The sequence below is a fragment of the Colobus angolensis genome, unplaced genomic scaffold, assembly GCF_000951035.1.
Source record: "Colobus angolensis palliatus isolate OR3802 unplaced genomic scaffold, Cang.pa_1.0 Scaffold211, whole genome shotgun sequence".
NCBI lineage: Eukaryota > Metazoa > Chordata > Mammalia > Primates > Cercopithecidae > Colobus > Colobus angolensis.
This window is the reverse complement of record NW_012115278.1, coordinates 3,610,006-3,627,486: the sequence shown is the minus strand read 5'-3', so window position 1 is coordinate 3,627,486 and position 17,481 is coordinate 3,610,006. Positions and strand designations below refer to the sequence as shown.

The following is a 17,481-nucleotide window of genomic DNA, read 5'->3' as shown; positions in this document are numbered from 1 at the left end:
CTTGTTCCAAGAGAAGTTGTAGCTGATTGTTGAGACATTTTTATGAAGGCTGCTTTAAAATCCTTTTTAGATAATCCGACATCTGATATATCTCAGTGTGGACATCAGGTGATTGTGTTTTCTCATTCAAGTTGTGATTTTCTCGGTTTCTGATATGACAGGCGACTTTTGATTGTATTCTGGATGTTTTATCTATTATTTTAGGATACTCTGAGTCATAAATAACTGTTTTATTTCAGCAGGCAGTCAACATGTTTAAGTTTAGCACACAGGTTACAGACTATTTACGTAGTCTGCCATTCAAATGAAGATTTAATTTTCAGAGATCTTGCAGTGCTACTTTGATCTGTTTGGTTTCTCCAGTGCTGCTGGGTACTGCCTTGGGGGCTGGAAGGGATTTCCCCAGGCTGGGCTGCCCAGATGTCTCTTCCTGTGGAGAGGAGTTTCAGGTCTGCAGAAGTGAAGAGGCTTCCATGGCTAAGTGTTTGTTGAGATGGCATCCCCCTTCCTGTGGGGACCTCAGAAAATTCCATGAGCCATGTGCTATAGTAGGGTACCATAGCACATGGCTCTTGACCTGGGTGTCTCTTGGCCTGAGATCCCAGGTGTGAGGTGTAGTGGGGTCCCTTCTCAGGTTCTGTCCGCTCACCAGGTATCTCTTTGTAGGGGATGAGGTGCCTCCCATGGTTACCTTTGCTGGCAGGGCTTTTATTAATCTTACTTGCCAGGGGGCATGTTCCCCTGGTATATTTTCATCCAAGGGAGGAACAAGCCCACCTAGCTGTCTTCTCTTGCTATATTGGGAGTTGGTCTGGAAATGCTGATTTTGAGGGATGAAATACACCCTGCAGCTGTGCTGTTCCCATTTGCCTGGGCTCTCCTGTATTAGTCCATTTTCACGTTGCTAATAAAGACATACCCAAGACTGGGCAATTTACAAAAGAAAGGGGTTTAATGGACTTACAGTTCAACATGGCTGGGGAGGCCTCATGATCATGGCAGAAGGCGAGGAGGAGCAAATCACATCTTACATGGATGGCAGCAGGCAAAGAGAGAGAGAGAGAGAGCTTGTGCAGGGACACTCCCATTTTTAAAACCATCAAATCTCATGAGACTTACTCACTACCATGAGAACGGCTGGGAAAGAGCAGCCCTCCACGATTCAGTTATCTCCCACCAGGTATCTCCCACGGCAGGTGAGAATTATGGGAACTACCAGATGAGATTTGGATGGGGACAGAGAGCCAAACCATTATCAGATCCCAAACCAGTTTCCTCTCCTCTTACTGCAGCCTTTCAGAATTCTCCTTTACTTGCCTCTTGCTTTGTTCCCAGGGTGTATAGGTGTGCTTGGCAGCAGTAAGCAGGGAGTTTGGGGTCTCTATCATTTTGTCTGGACTGGAAGTTCCCTGGAATTGCCCATTTGTTTATTTTTAATCTCTATCATTTTGTTTTTAATTTGTTTCTAGTAGAGAACATATAATTGGACCTCATTTTAAAATATTCTCTGTTATGCCCTACATTCGCTATATTGTATTTCCTTGATACGTCCTCTTCCCATATGCTGATGTTGTATATTGTTAAAGTTTCTTTGCCTCTATTTTTTCAGTGTTTTAAGTTATAAATAATAGTTGCGTTCTCTTAATTGTTAGCTGAAAAATTTGCAAAATCATATTTAAACCTGCCTTTATAAACACTAGGAGTAAAACAAGAGTTGCCATGCATTTCAGGGTTCTGCTAGAGATTAAGGAGCTTTGTTGGCTTCTCAGCAGGCTTTTGGATTGAGAACCTTGAATGAGACACTGCTTCCTCTTTTTCCTTGGGATGTTGGAAAGTTAGACCTAAAGGGCTTTTGGTGCTTTTGATAACAGCATGTTGTCCTTGTTCCACTTGGAATAAAATCTAGAGCCTCAACCATGACTCATAAAGCCACAAATGAGCTGGCTGCAGCTGCCACTTACACATAATTTCCTGCCACAGGGGCTGGACCCCAGACACAGAGGCCTTCTTGCTAGGTGAACGTACATTTGTACTTGTCGCCTCTACCTGGGATGCTCTTCCCAAGCATGCTGGAGGCTGGTTCACCTCTCTAGTGTCTCCTCAAGTATCCATCCTCAGGGCAGCCTTCCCTGGCCCTGCGGAAGGAGTTTTTCCATCATTGCCGACTACTTTCCTGTGTTCCTTTCCTTCTAACAGAGTATTATCTATGACACATTGTAATAATGCTCTAATATATATGTGTGGCAAATAAATGAATATATAAACTTTTCCTCTGTCTCCCTTCACCAGAGTATAAGCTCTAGGAGATCAGCAAATGTGTGTCTATCTTGGTCACTGTGGAATCCTCAGTGGTCCCGACAGTGCTGCCACATAGTAAGCACTCAGTACTCATCAAACAAATAAAGGAGTGAGTGGAGACTAAGCAATATGGGATGTTGGCTCATGAGGACTGCACATTTTTGAAATACATGTACTTATATTTAGAAATCAAACCATGTATCAAGTGGTGTAAGTCATTGATCATAATTTTCACAGGTTCTGTGGGGAGAGTGGTTCTCGCATGGATTCATCTAAGAAGGCTTCTTGCGAGGATATTTTAATCAGAATCGTAAGCTGAGAAGAACGAGAAAAAGACAACTTTGTTATTTCTCAGTGGTGTTAGGAAGCTTTGGGGATTTCTTGGTTCCTAAGTGATGAATTCTCCATGCAGGCCTGTTCATGCCTTTGTGTTCATTTCCTCCTTTGGGTGTGAAGGGGATTTGGAAAGCCTTCCCATGGGTCTGGATTTATTTGTGTCTCTGCCAGTGGGACATCTTTAGCCATGCCAAGACTCTGTCATTGAAAGTAAGATTAGTGCCAATAATAGGCAGGATAAAGGCTCTAATTTATAGGTTGCTTATAATAATTTCATGTTAATAGTTGATAACTCTTGCCAAATCCTAAATCAGGCTTTCCTGCTGCCTTCCAAGTTCTTCTTGGCTAGCTATCATTTCTGATGTATGTATGTTATTTTTCAATATTAGTTACCTTTCCTCATAAACTATAGGGCTTATAACATAAGTCATGTAACTTTTATATTCTTAACTGTCTTGAGAAATGTTAAGATCCAAGAAATGACATAATATAAAAGAGCGAAAGAAAGTTCACTCACTGCAAAGCTTAATCACGGGAATGCTGGTGGCGGGCCCGGTTGCCCTCATGTGCTCTACCCCACAGAGGCGGAGTGGCCACCAATCTGCGCAGTCTCTAAGTTCACAGACACTAATGACTCATTCTTCTTGCCTTTGGGGAAATAAACAACAAAAAGAGAAAACACTCCCTTAGCAGTAAAACTAAACAAATGAGAACACAAAAATGAAACTAAACAAAAAGGTACATATCGCTATCAAAATCCCCCCAAAATAAATTTTATTTTCTTCCTTTTATTTAGTGCTTTTTAATAATGATTCAAGTCACTTCTAATGTCTCTTTTTCATGGAATACAAAAATAGGATTAGTTTTTAAATTACAGATGATTCTAAATGGATCTGATACCAATGCGAAAGAACAACATAACAAGAAGTTTATTTTTAGAACGAGAGTGGTCACCTAGCTTTTCTGCCAGGCATATAAACATGAGGGTCATTTAACTTGCTTTATCTTGTATCTGAGCCTTTAAAGAAGTGCTGCCTTGCAAACAGAATCATTAGTAAGTTTACTGGGAAGATGCATGCATAATTTTGGAGGAAAATTTACACACAGGCATTTTCATTTTTGTTTTTACTTTATTTATTTATTTATTTATTTATTTTGAAAGAGTCTCACCCTGTCACTGAGGCTGGAGTGCAGTGGTATGATTTCAGCTCACTGCAACCTCTACTCCCCAGGCCCAAGTAATCATCCCACCTCAGCCTCTGGAAGAGCTGGGACTACAGGCATGCGCCACCATGCCTGGTTAATTTTATTTTTTTGTAGGGACAGGTATTGCCACATTGACCAGGCTGGTCTTGATCTCCTGAGCTCAAGTGATCTGCCCATCTTGGCTTCCCAAAGTGCTGGGATTACAAAAGTGTGAGCCACCACGCCTGGCCCATTTTTATTTTTAAATGTCTGCAGCAAAGATGATTTATAATGAGCTTTTTACTAATTTTGATAGTCTTTCTAACCTTGCTCTGACATTCTCCAAAGATAATATTGTAAGTCAAGTTCATTTAAAATATTCAATTATATTTGAAATGTTTGTGAAAATTGCTAAATATGTCAGCTATTAAACATGTAAGAACTTTCAATATGTTTTAGAGATTCAAAAAAATCAGGTGTTTCTTTTTGCTCCGGTCAGATTTTGATGGGGGTGATTTTAAAATGAAACAGGACATCATGAGCGGAAGCATCAGCACAGAAGGGCAGGCTGCAGGGCATCTGATAAAAGGAAGCCCAGAGATCCCAGGGACTGTCTACCTGACTTCTGAGATATCAGCCTGCTTGTACCTCTGCTATGGTACACCTGATAGTCATGGAGACTGTTCAGGTTCTCAAATGCTGGCTGGAGGCAGGCAGACCTGCGCCCTTTCCTCCTTATCCCGAGTTGTGTGATGCCTGCTGATCTCCCTTACCCTGATGAGGGCTCTGCAGGGGGTATGAGGTCCCAGGACCCTAGGTGGACAGTTGGGGAGGATTGGATGCAGGAAAAGTAGCCGACTTAATTTATTTTAAAATTTAGATATTGGCAGAAAAAGAGTATTTTAACCCGGTGTCATAATGAGAGAGAATGTTAAATTCCAGTCTGCTAAGGGCGTGTAAACCTCTGAAGTTCACACCTCCCTCTGATTACAATGAATACTGGACAAAAATCAACTACATATGGACTCTGAAAAATATAAACAGGTAGATTGCAAAGAACGTCAAAACCTGCAGAAGGCACCCTCTCAGGGTGGTAGCAACCCTATCTTTTGGCCCACAGGAGTCAGAGTAGCACCTGCAGGCCAGGGAGTGTGGGGGAATCCCAGAAGAGAGAGCCAGAGAAGCCCCCCAGTTCTGTTCATGAACTTGCACTAGCCTCAGCGTACTTTCAGAACAATGCCATCTGGGGACAGACTCAAACCAGCGCAGCAAAGGCCCAGAGGACTGACTGATGACTCACTGAGGTGGGAACCATCCATACAGGTCTCTGACTAACTCTTGAATGGTGTATATGCTAGGCAGGCATGAAGCAAGATGGCAAGGCTTAGAGAACTCAACTGAGATTTGAACCATCTGCACAAGCATGTGGCTGACTATTGAATGATACATGTGTGAAACAGGCCCGAATGATCACAGGAAATTTGAATTTGAACCTCTTCCCTTAGAAAGTGCGACAGAAATTGTGGTCGGAAGCTAATTAGCTTATAAGTTTAAAAAAATTAATAATCTCCAGAAGATTAAAACAGAATCCAGAGTTTACGTATTTTAACATTGACAGTATCCAGGAGACAGTACCAAAGGACTCAGTGTACAATGAATAAGAAAATATGTTATAAATTTCCAAGGGAAAATGACAGTCATCAGACACCAAACCTGAGAGGACCCAGATATTGCAGTGACCAAAGAATTTAAAGTAGCTTTCATAACTATGATCAATGAGGTAAAGAAAATGCACTTGAAATGAATGAAAGGATGAACATTCTAAGGGGAGAATAGGAATTATACCAGAAAATCTAATACAAAGATTAGAAATTAAAACTACAACACCTTAAATAAAAAAGAGTTGCTTGATGAGTTCAGTAGTGGAATGACTATGACAGAGGAAAGAGTCAGTGAACTGAACTAGATCAATATAAATTATCCAATCTAAAGAACTTAGACAAAATTTTTTTTGCATTGCTAGAGTTCCTAAAGCTGTGGAACAAGACCAAAAATTGGAGTTTCACTAAAGAATAAGAAACTCGCTCAAAACCACACAACTACATGGAAACTGAACAACCTTCTCCTGAATGACTCCTGGGTAGATAATGAAATGAAGGCAGAACTCAAGAAGTTCTTTGAAACCAAAGGGAACAAAGAAAACCTCTGGGATGCAGCTAAAGCAGTGGTAAGAGGGAAATTTACAGCACCAAATGCCCAGATCAGAAAGCTAGAAAGATGTCAAATCAACACCCTAAGATCACAACTAAAAGAACTGGAGAACCAAGAGCAAACAAACCCCAAAGCTAGCAGAAGACAATAAATAACCAAGATCAGAGTGAAGCTAAAAGAGCTGGAGACACGAAAAACCCTTCAAATAATCAATGAATCTAGGAGTTGGTTTTTTGAAAAAATCAATAGGATAAGTAGATCGCTAGCTAGACTAGTAAAGAAGAAAAGAGAGAAGAATCAAATAGGCATAATAAAAAATGATAAAGGGGATATCACCACTGACCCCACAGAAATACAAACAACCATCAGAGAATACTATAAACATCTCTATGCAAATAAACTAGAAAATCTAGAAGAAATGGATAAATTCCTGTACACATACACCCTCCCAGGACTGAACCCAGAAGAAGTTGAATCCCTGAATAGACCAATAGCAAGTTCTGAAATTGAGGCAGTAATGAATATTTAACAGCCTACTCATAATAAAAAGTCCAGGATCAGAGGATTTACAGCTGAATTCTACCAGAGGTACAAAGAGGAGCTGGTACCATTTCTTCTGAAACAATTCCAAGCAACTGAAAAGGAGGGACTTCTCTCTAACTAATTTTATGAGGCCAGCATCATCCTGATACCAAAACCTGGCAGAGATACAACAAAAAAAGAAAACTTCAGGCCACTATCCCTGATGAACATCAATGCAAAAATCCTCAATAAAATACAGGCAAGTTGAATCCTGCAGCACATCAAAAAGCTTATCCACCATGATCAAGTCGGCTTCATCCTTGGGGTGAAAGGCTGGTTCAACATATGCAAATCAATAAACGTAATCCATCACATAAATAGAACTAAAGATAAAAACCACATGATTATCTCAGTAGACACAAAAAAGGCCTTCGATAAAGTTCAACATCCTTTCATGTTAAAAGCTCTCAAAAAACTAGGTATTGAATAAACTAGATGTGATTCTTATCATAAAATAGTAAGAATCATTTATGACAAACCCACAGCCAGTATCGTACTGAAGGGGCAAAAACTGGAAGCATTCCCTTTGAAAACTGGCACAAGACAAGGATGCCCTCTCTCACCACTCCTATTCAACATAGTATTGGAAGTTCTCGCCAGGGCAATCAGGCAAGAGAAAGCAATAAAGGGTATTCAAATAGGAAGAGAGGAAGTCCAACTGTCTCTGCAGATGACATGATCCTATATCTAGAAAACCCCGTCTTGTCAGTCCAAAAGCTTCTAAAACTGATAAACAACTTCAGCAAAGTCTCAGGATTCAAAAACAATGTGCAAAAATTGCAGGTATTCCTATACACCAACAATACACAAGCAGAGAGTGAAATCATGAATGAACTCCCATTCACAATTGCTACAAAGAGAAAAAAATACCTAGGAATACAGCTAACAAGAGAAGTGAAGGACTTCTTTAAGGAGAACTACAAATCACTGCTCAAGGAAAACAGAGAGGACACAAAGAAATGGAAAAACATACCATGCTCATGGATAGGAAGAAGAATCAATATTGTGAAAATGGCTATACTGCCCAAAGTAATTTATAGATTCAATGCTATCCCCATTAAACTACCACTGACATTCTTCACAGAATTGGAAAAAACTACTTTAAAGTTAAAATGGAACCAAAAATGAGCCCGTATAGCCAAGATAATCCTAAGCAAAAAGAACACAGCTGGAGGCATCATGCTGCCCAATTTCAAACTATACCACCAGGCTACAATAACCAAAACAGCATGGTACTGGCACAAAAACAGACACACAGACCAATGGAACAGAATAAAGATCTCAGAAATAAGACTGCACATCTACAACCATCTATCTTCAGCAAACCTGACAAAAACAAGCAATGGGGATAGGATTCCCTGTTTAATAAATGGTGCTGGGAAAACTGGCCAGCCACATGCAGAAAATTGAAACTGGACCTCTTCCTTACACCTTATAGAAAAATTAACTCAAGATGGATTAAAGACTTAAATATAAAACCCAGAATTATAAAAACCCTAGAAGAAAATCTAGGCAATACCATTCAGGACATAGACACAAACATAGATTTCATGACAAAAATGTCAAAAGCAATTGCAACAAAAGCAAAAGTTGACAAATGGGATCTAATTAAACTAAAGAGCTTCTGCACAGCAAAAGAAACTGTCATCAGAATGAACGGACAACCTACAGAATGGGAGAAAATTTTTGCACTCTATCCATCTGACAAAGGTCTAATATCCAGAATCTATAAGGAACTTAAACAAATTTACAATTAAAAAACCAACAACCACATTAAAAAGTGGGCAAAGGACATGAACAGGCACTTCTCAAAAGAAGACATTCATGCAACCAACAAACTTGAGAAAAAAATCTCAATGTCACTAATTATTAGAGAAATGCAAAGCAAAACCACAGTGAGATCTCACATCAGTCAGAATGGCAATTATCAAAAAGTCAAGAAAGAACAGATGCTGATGAGGCTGTGGAGAAACAGAAATGCTTTTACACTGTTGGTGTAAATGTAAAGTAGTTCAATAATTGTGGAAGACAGTGTGGTGATTCCTCAGAGACCTAGGGCCCAAAATACAATTTAACCCAGCAATCCCATTGCTGGGTATATACTCAAAGGCATAGAAATCATCCTTCTCTAAAGATACATGCACGTATATGTTCATTGCAGCACTATACACAATAGCAAAGACATGGAATCAACCCAAATGCCCTACAGCGATAGCCTGGATAAAGACAATGTGGTAGGTATACACCATGGAATACTCTGCAGCCATGAAAAGAAACAAGGTCATGTCCTTTGAAGGGACATGATGGAGCTGGAAGCTGTCATCTTCAGCAAGTTAGCACAGGAACAGAAAACCACACTCTGCATGTTCTCATTTATAAGTGGGAGCTGAACAATGAGAACAATGGATAGAGGGAGGGGAACAACCCACACTGGATCCTGTCAAGGGGGAAGAGGGGGAGGGAGAACATCAGGATAAACAGCTAATGCATGTGGGGCTTAATACCTCAGTGATGGGTTGATAGGTGCAGCAAACTACCATGGCAGACGTTTACCTATGTAATAAACCTGTACTTCCTGCACATGTGTCCCGGAACTTAAATTTAAAAAATAATAAATATTTCCAAATGTTAAAAACAATTGGAGCTTCAGAGAAGAGGAGCAGGAGATTAAGAGAAAAAGATATTTGAAGAGGTAATGACAGAGAATTATCAATCTTGCAAAGACACATTTACAATTTCATGAAGTTCAGTGAAAACACAGGATGAAATAGAGGAAAACATGCCTGGACACATCATAATCACAGTGCTGAAAACTAAAAATAAGAAAAAATTCTTGAAACCAGTGAGAGAAGAGTGATACGTTGCATACAAGGTACTAGGATTTGAATGACTGCAACTTTCTCATCGGAAATCCTGGAGGCAAGTAGATAGTGGAGCACCTTCTTTAAGTGCTGAAAGAAAAGAACTTTCAAGCCAGAATTCTGTATCTAGCATAATAATCCTTCAGGAATAAAGGAAAAAAAGAGAGACATTCTCAGATGAAGGAAATGACTGGCATTCATTTCCAGCAGACCTGCTCTATAAGACATGTTAATGGAATTTCTCCAGGATGAAGCAAAATGATACTACAGAGAAATTAGATCTTTAGGGATGAAGAACAGCAGAAATGGTAAAAGTAGGTAAGTATAAAAGATAACTTTTTTCCCTCTTAAGTTCTTCAAAATGGGTTTGATGGTTGAAAGTATAAATTATAGTATTGTCTGGTGGGAGTTTTAAGTATATAGCTGTAACATATACCATAAGGTATAATATATACAATATATACTGCAAGATGTAAACTATACCATAAGAGGAAATGGGAGAGGTAAAGTGACTTATATCATTTCAAAGCTTGTACATTTTACTTGATGCAATAAAACTTTAGGCTATAAAGAAGTTACATATCTATATTTTAATTCATGGAGTAAGTACTAAAAATAAAAATTATTAAGAATAATAATATTTAATACTTATTAATTATTATTAAAAGCCAACTGATGAAAATAAAATAGTATTCAAGTAACCCAAAACAAAGCAAGAAAATGGGCACAGAAATGAATAAAAAAAGAAGAGACAAACAGAAAATAAATGATAATTTTTTTGACCTGGAGATATCAATAATTATGTTAACTGCAGGCATTCCCATTAAGAGGAAAATATTGAGAAAGCAGATAAGGAAGTAAGGCTGTAATATATACTGCTTATAAGAGACATACTTTTACCCTTGATCTTAGCTGAAAGGCTGAGCAATGATATGAGACATACTTTTCAATTAAGTATAGAGATATGTTGAAAGTAAATGAATAGAAAAATACATGGCATGCAAATAATAAGCATAAAAGGCCAAAGTGGCACAGAGTAAACTTCAATACACGTAATATAATTGAACATAATGAGAGACATTTAATAATAAATGAGACAGATTATAAGGAAGATATAACAATTATGAATGTCCCTGGTAGATACTCAAGATGCAATTGATTCACTAAAGTAAAACAAAATAGACAATTCCAGAATCATAGAAGAAGATTTTATCACCGTTCAGAAATTGATAGAACACCTAGACAAAAAAAAAAAATCAGGAAAGCCATAGAAGCTATGAATAACATTATCAACCACCTTGATTCAATTGACATTTGTAGAACACTATATCCAACAACCACAGAATTCAATCTTTTCATGTATACATGGTCCGTTCACCAATATTATAATATTACATCATAAGGATTACGTACTCTGACCACAACAAATTTAAGTTAGAAATCAGTAGCAGCCTGGGAAAACCCCAATGTCTGGAAAGTCAAAAATACACTTCTAGTTAAGTCATGAGTCAAAATTGAAATCACAAGGGAATAAGATAGTATTACAAAGTAAAATGTTGAAAATATATAAAAAATTTTTTGAGTGCAGCTAAAGTTAGCTTAGAGGGAAACTTGTAGATGAAATACAACAGAAAATAAGAAAGATCTAAAATCAGCTATCTAATGTTCTACTTTAAGAAGCTGGAATGGAAAGTAAAACTAAAATACATAGGAAGAAGAAACTAATAACGATAAGATCAGAATCAACAAAGTAGGAAACAGACAATGCAGAAAAAAAAAAAACCCACTCAGCCAAAAAGCTAGTTATTTGAAAAGAAACAATTGAACACACATCACCAGTATGATCAAGAAACGAGAGGTGACCAACACAAACCCTACAGGAATTAAAAAACAATAAGATAATCTGTTAACAAATTTATACCAACAAATTCAACAACCTACATGAAATGGAATAGTTCCGTAAAAAATACAACTTACCAAAATGGACTCAAGTTTTAATAGAAAATCTGAATAGAATTATATCAATAAAGCAGCTGAATTAGTAATTAAAATTATTTACACAAGGAAAAGTCCAAACACAAATGGCTTCCCGTTTAATCTTCTCAAACATTGAGTAAGAAATAATACCAACCCTATAAATCTCTTTCAGAAAATCATGGAGGTGGGGGACAGTTCCCCACTGATTTTGTAGTTCTAGTATTACCCTGGTATTAAGACAAAGGTATTATGTGAAAAAAAATTACAGATCAACATCTCCCACTCACATAGATCCAAGCAAGATATCAAATCAAATGCTATGGTATATAAAATAGTACAGCATAACCAAAAAAACGTTTATTCCAGAAATCCAAGGTTGATTTAACATTCAATAATTAGTATAATTTTCCATCTTAACAGAATGCAGGAGAAAAACCATATGATCATTTCAATAGATGCAGAAAGAGCATTTGAGAACAAACCATGAATTCTCAAACTGATGAAAGGCGTTTTTGAAAAACCTGGAGCCAACCTTATACTTCATGGTGAAAAACTTAATTGTTTTTCCATGAGATTGGCAGCAAGGCAGTCACCTTTTCCATTCAACAGACAATGTACTGAAGAACCTACTTCTTGTAACATGACAATATAAAGAAATAAATGGCAGAAAAATGAAAATGAGAGAAGTAAAACTGTTCTTGTTTACAGGCTATATGATTGTTTATGTAGAAAATCTCAGGTAGTCTACAAAAAATCCAGTACTAGCAGAACTAATATATAAATTAAGCAAGGTCAGAAGATACAAGATCAGTATCAAAAATCAATGTATTATCATATACTAGCGGCACATAATCGGAAAATATTTAAGGAACAATTGCATTTATAATGATACCAAAAGCCTAAAAAATCTAGGAATAAATCTTAAAAAAAAAGGTATGCTCAAGATTCCTATAACAAAAATTACTGAGATGTTTTGAAAATAAATTTTTGTAAAAGATCTAAAGACCTAATGAAGAGATACAGTCTGTCCATAGATCAGAAGACTCAATGTTGTTTAGTGTGCGGTTCTTCCCACATTGACTTACAGACTTAAGCACAATTCTAAAAAAAATTGAACTAGGTTTTTCTGCAGAGAATGACAAGCTAATTATACAATTTATGTAGACATTCAAGGGCTAAATTCAAATAACTAAAGCATTTTTCTTCCCCAAAAGGACAACTTTTGGAGCACTTACCTGATTTCTTGAGTTACTACAAAGCTGTAGTAATCAAGACTGTGGTAATGGCAAAAGATAGACATAGATTAATGGAACAGAATAGAGAGTCCAGAAATAGACTCTGTATATGTGTTATGTGTTTTTTAAATATACAACTGATTTTAAACCATAGTGGCAAAGCAATTCATTTAGGAAAGAGAACATTTTTTCAACAAATGATGCTGAATCAACTGGATATCTGTATAAAAGCAAAAATAATGCTAGAGTTGATTTGTAGTTTTACTCCATTATCTGTTTATTGTAGTATCTTTATAGTGATGATCTCTTTTTTCATTGTTTGTTTTGGTGACTCTCTCTCTTTCCCACTTTCTACTCAAAATTGTCATTTTCTCTTCACTTCTTTGGGTTCAATTTGTTGTTATTTTCTTAACTTACAAAGATGGATACTTAGCTTTTGATATTCATGCTTCGTATTTCCCATTGTGTATATTTGACTATAAATTTCCTTTTAGCTGCATCCCTCAAGTTTTCATGTGCATTTTGATTGTATTTACATTTTGTTTATTCAAAATTATTTTAAATTTCTATTATGATTTATTACCTTAGTTTTCTTGATTAGCCAATTTTTGACTATTTAATTTGATTGAGAATTATTTAAAATTCTATTTCCCCTTTCCTGGCAGTTATATACTCACTCTTTTAGTATTTTTAGTGGTTTAATGTCATCTGGAGATGCCGGCCTTCATTCTTAACTCATCGAGGGCCCATGTTAATTGGTACTTTTACACTCTTCAACCCCTAATTTCTTTAAGCAAAATTCCTCTTCTGTATTTGGTATCTATGAATTGTCATCCATGCAGTTGTGGGGTCCGGCTAAATCTGTTTTGGTTGTTTCTGCTCTCATTCATGCTGTTTGTCTTCTGTGTCCCTGGAGATCCAAGACTATAATCTCATCATTTCATCTTATTCTGTGGGATTCCTGAGGGCCTGCAGGCAGGATGCTTTCCTCCAGAAACTGCTGTGTCTGCTTCTGCTGGATGCCAGGGAATAATTTTAGTGCATTTCAAGGATCTTAGCTCAATATGAGAAATCTTAGTGGAGCCTACAACCTCACAGGCATTCACACCTCCTCTGACTTCAGTGCTTGATCAGCCTCGAGCTTCAAGGCAGTTCCACCCTGTGCCACTCAAGTCTTGCAGCTGCTAGACAGCTGCAGGAAACATTTTCATGGGGAGAGATTCCTTGGAAAGCCATACATTGTCTTGCTAATCCAGAATGTGTTAAAAGTGTGTTTTATCTAGGGTTCATTTGTTTGGCTGAAGAAGGGACTCTTAGACCTCCTAGTTTATCATTTTGAAAGAAGTGGTAGCAATGATTTATGGTATTGGCTTATTTCAGTGGGACAAGGATGTCAGGTCATTGCTGAATCAGCATTTCTGTGACAGACTAATGATGTTTCACATCCTGACTTTCACTACACGATCACCTCTTCACTGTATAAGCTGATGAAGGAGACAAGTAATGGGTATAATCTTCAACTGTACGTAAACTTTGCATACTGTAAAATACACATTATGTACCTACAGTGTTAGGCTTGATAGATAGGGATGTGCTAGATAATTACTTCATTTTGTAAAAGAGTGTATTTGTAGTTTCTTCATATTTTGACTTTTTTTTTAAATTAAGAGATCAGTTATTTTGAGCTGAGTTATTAGGTGCAATATTCAAGTTTTTTGAAGATTTTACTTTATTTTGTCTTTTTTTTTTTTTTTTTGAGACGGAGTCTCGCTCTGTCGCCCAGGCTGGAGTGCAGTGGCCGGATCTCAGCTCACTGCAAGCTCCGCCTCCCGGGTTCACGCCATTTTCCTGCCTCAGCCTCCCAAGTGGCTGGGATTACAGGCACCCGCCACCTCACCCGGCTAGTTTTTTTTGTATTTTTTAGTAGAGACGGGGTTTCACCATGTTCGCCAGGATGGTCTCGATCTCCTGACCTCGTGATCCGCCCGTCTCGGCCTCCCAAAGTGCTGGGATTACAGGCTTGAGCCACCGCGCCCGGCCACTCTTTTGTCTTCTTATACTACATAACTCGGACCATGGTATTTAGGATAATTATATGACACTAAATATGTAAATAAAAATGTCTATAGGTACACGTCAAGTTGTGCTCACCATACTCTGTGTGTGTGTGTGAGGCATATACAGGTAGAACCATCTCTGTTTGGCATTTGGCAGAACATTTTAATCTGGTTTAGGCCTCTGATTTTTCTTCCAAGTGATGATGTCAAACAAAACAAAAGGTATAGCTACATTCAATATATTTTCAGCTTTAAAGTTTCATTTAATAACATTTGGATTATGATACATTTTTCGTTCTTTAACAGTGGGTGATTTACCCCCCAGGGAACACTGGTTCTTAATGGGGTGATTTTAGTCCCCCAGAGAGAGGATGGTGGCTGTGTCTGGAGACATCTTTGGCCATCACGCTGGTGGTGGTGAGGTGCCACTGGCATCGAGTGTGGCCAGGCCAGGGCTGCTGGGCAGCGTCTTATAATGCACGGGCCAGCCCCAGAGCAGAGAACGATCTGGCTCTAAATTAGCAGGGCCAGGGTGAGAAACCCTGCTCTGAAGTGATTCTCCTTATGACTTAGTTGATATAACAGCAAACTTGATGGAGAATTGTGATTGAAGACCCAACATTTGGGCTCCATGGCTTTTAAATGAAGGTCAGCTACCAACTGTACATGCAGATTGAGATTCTTAAGCTTGATTTAAACAAGGACAAGCTGGCCGGGCACAGTGGCTCATGCCTAAAATACCAGCGCTTTGGGAGGCCGAGGCAGGCAGATCACCTGAGGTCAGGAGTTCAAGATCAGCCTGGCCAACATGGCGAAACCCCATCTCTACTAAAAATACAAAAACAAGCCAGGTGTGGTGGTGGGTGCCTGTAATCCCAGCTACTCGTGAGGCCGAGGCAGGAGAATTGCTGGAACCCAGGAGGTGGAGGTTGCAGTGAACCGAGATCACACCACTGCACTCCAGCCTGAGCAATAGAGCAAAACTGTCTCAAAAATGAAAACAAAAAAATTAAAAAATTTAAAAAAAAAAGCACAGACAAGCTGCTGTTTGTAATATTTGCAGTCTTTCAGCATGATTGAATCACAGTGAAGAGGCCACACCCACAGAGGTGCTGGGCAGCTTAGCCACCGGTACCTGTTGCCTTCCGGTGACCTCCCACGGTGGCTCGGTCGCCAGCCTCTGGGCGTCCCGGCGCCGGACCTTGGCAGCCTGGGCAGAAGGCTCCTGCACCTCATCTTCTCTCTTCTACTCTTTCTGGCCTTTCCCTGGGTCCAGTTTTCTGAATCTGCCTAGTACTGTGAAAATAGTTACATGTGCCAGTTAAATAGACTTTTCCTTCCTTTCTTTGAAGATTATAAAAACTGCATTAAAAAATTCTTTTGAAACTGTGATGTTTAACTTTAAAAAGAAATTGGAAATGCCACTTACTTGAAAGACCTATATGGAGTGGTATTTCGTGATGTACGATTGAACAGTATCTTTACACAGGTCTTAAAGAGAGTCTTCCGTTCGGATTGAAATTTAACACGGACATTAACTCAGATCAATGAGGGATTTCTGCCACCGTTGTTGGACTTTTTCTCCGTGAATCTTCGTTGTGCATATATGATAGTAAATTATTTATAGACTGTGTATTTGAGTCTGATCTTTTATAAGAAGCAGGAGTCTGGGCCTACCTTATGTTCACATCTTTTCAAGACTTTTTTTTAATCTTGCATATATTTTCTGTTTTAAACTGATTCTCATCACACATCCTTTCTTCTAGGCATTGGCACATCTCCACTTAATAGAATATGTTGGAGAACAAACTGCTTTGCTAATAAAGGTAAAATAAATGCTATAATAGAAGGTACTCCAGCCACTGTTCTTTGATTTTGTGGGGAAAAAAAAAAATTTCTGGTAAGAACAGGTCACATTAATTATGTAAAAAGGCACAGCAGGGAACCTGTTCTATCCTGTGCAGCCCAGAGATGAAGGGAGACTTTTTCCAAAGAATATATAATTACAGATACTTGCTATTTTGCTTTTAACTTTATTTGAAGCCTGTCTGAAAAGGAGCGGGATCGACACCAGCCTCAGTAAATGAGTGCGGCAGGCACCCCAGCCTCAGTGGTCTGCCAGGCCATCGGTCAGTGTGACCAGTGTGCGCAGCCACCACACATGGACGAGTGGGAGGGTCACTCTGCCTCCCCCTCCAGGGGCTGGCAGGCCTGGGCACGGCTGGGTGTTGCTGGTGGAAACCCAGCGGAGGCTCCTGGTGTGGGTGGGGCCCTGGCTTGCACACCTGTGTCTGCCTTGGTCTTGTGATGGGTGAGGAAGGACGAACGCCCTCGGGCCCCTCTGAGTCTCCCGGCTGGTGGGATCTGACCCTAAGTGCATGTGATGGAACACTGCAGCTGCTATTCTCCTCCTTCCAGATGGTCCCAGAGGAGCAGCGCCTCACGGCCGCCATCGTCCTGGTGGTGTGGGTCTCAGCCCTGGCGTCGTCCCTGATTGACAACATCCCATTCACCGCTACCATGGTGAGTTGCATGTCTCCATGTTGAGGGCTCAGCTTCAGCCTGGACATAGCCTGGGGCTCACCGTCCCTTCCTAAGGCAGCAGAGGATGAAGCCTGCTCCTTTGCTGCACTCACAGGTGTAGAGGACAAAAGTGAGCAGAGCCCGGGACAGCTGGGCGGAGAGTGCCGAGAGCCCAGACTGCAGGCGGGGAGCCGAGGCTCTGCAGCTGCTGTGGAC

The 17,481-nt window shown here is 39.2% G+C and overlaps 1 protein-coding gene across 3 annotated transcripts in view; it reads left to right on the top strand.

Moving 5' to 3' along the window:
* OCA2 (oculocutaneous albinism II) overlaps positions 1–17,481 on the top strand; it is a 355,302-nt gene that overhangs the window by 206,387 nt on the left and 131,434 nt on the right. For all 3 annotated transcript variants that reach the window (XM_011942880.1, XM_011942878.1, XM_011942879.1), the window contains 2 exons: positions 16,509–16,568; positions 17,161–17,265. In XM_011942880.1, coding sequence (XP_011798270.1) covers positions 16,509–16,568; positions 17,161–17,265 — 165 coding nt within the window. The remainder of the gene's footprint in view (positions 1–16,508; positions 16,569–17,160; positions 17,266–17,481) is intronic.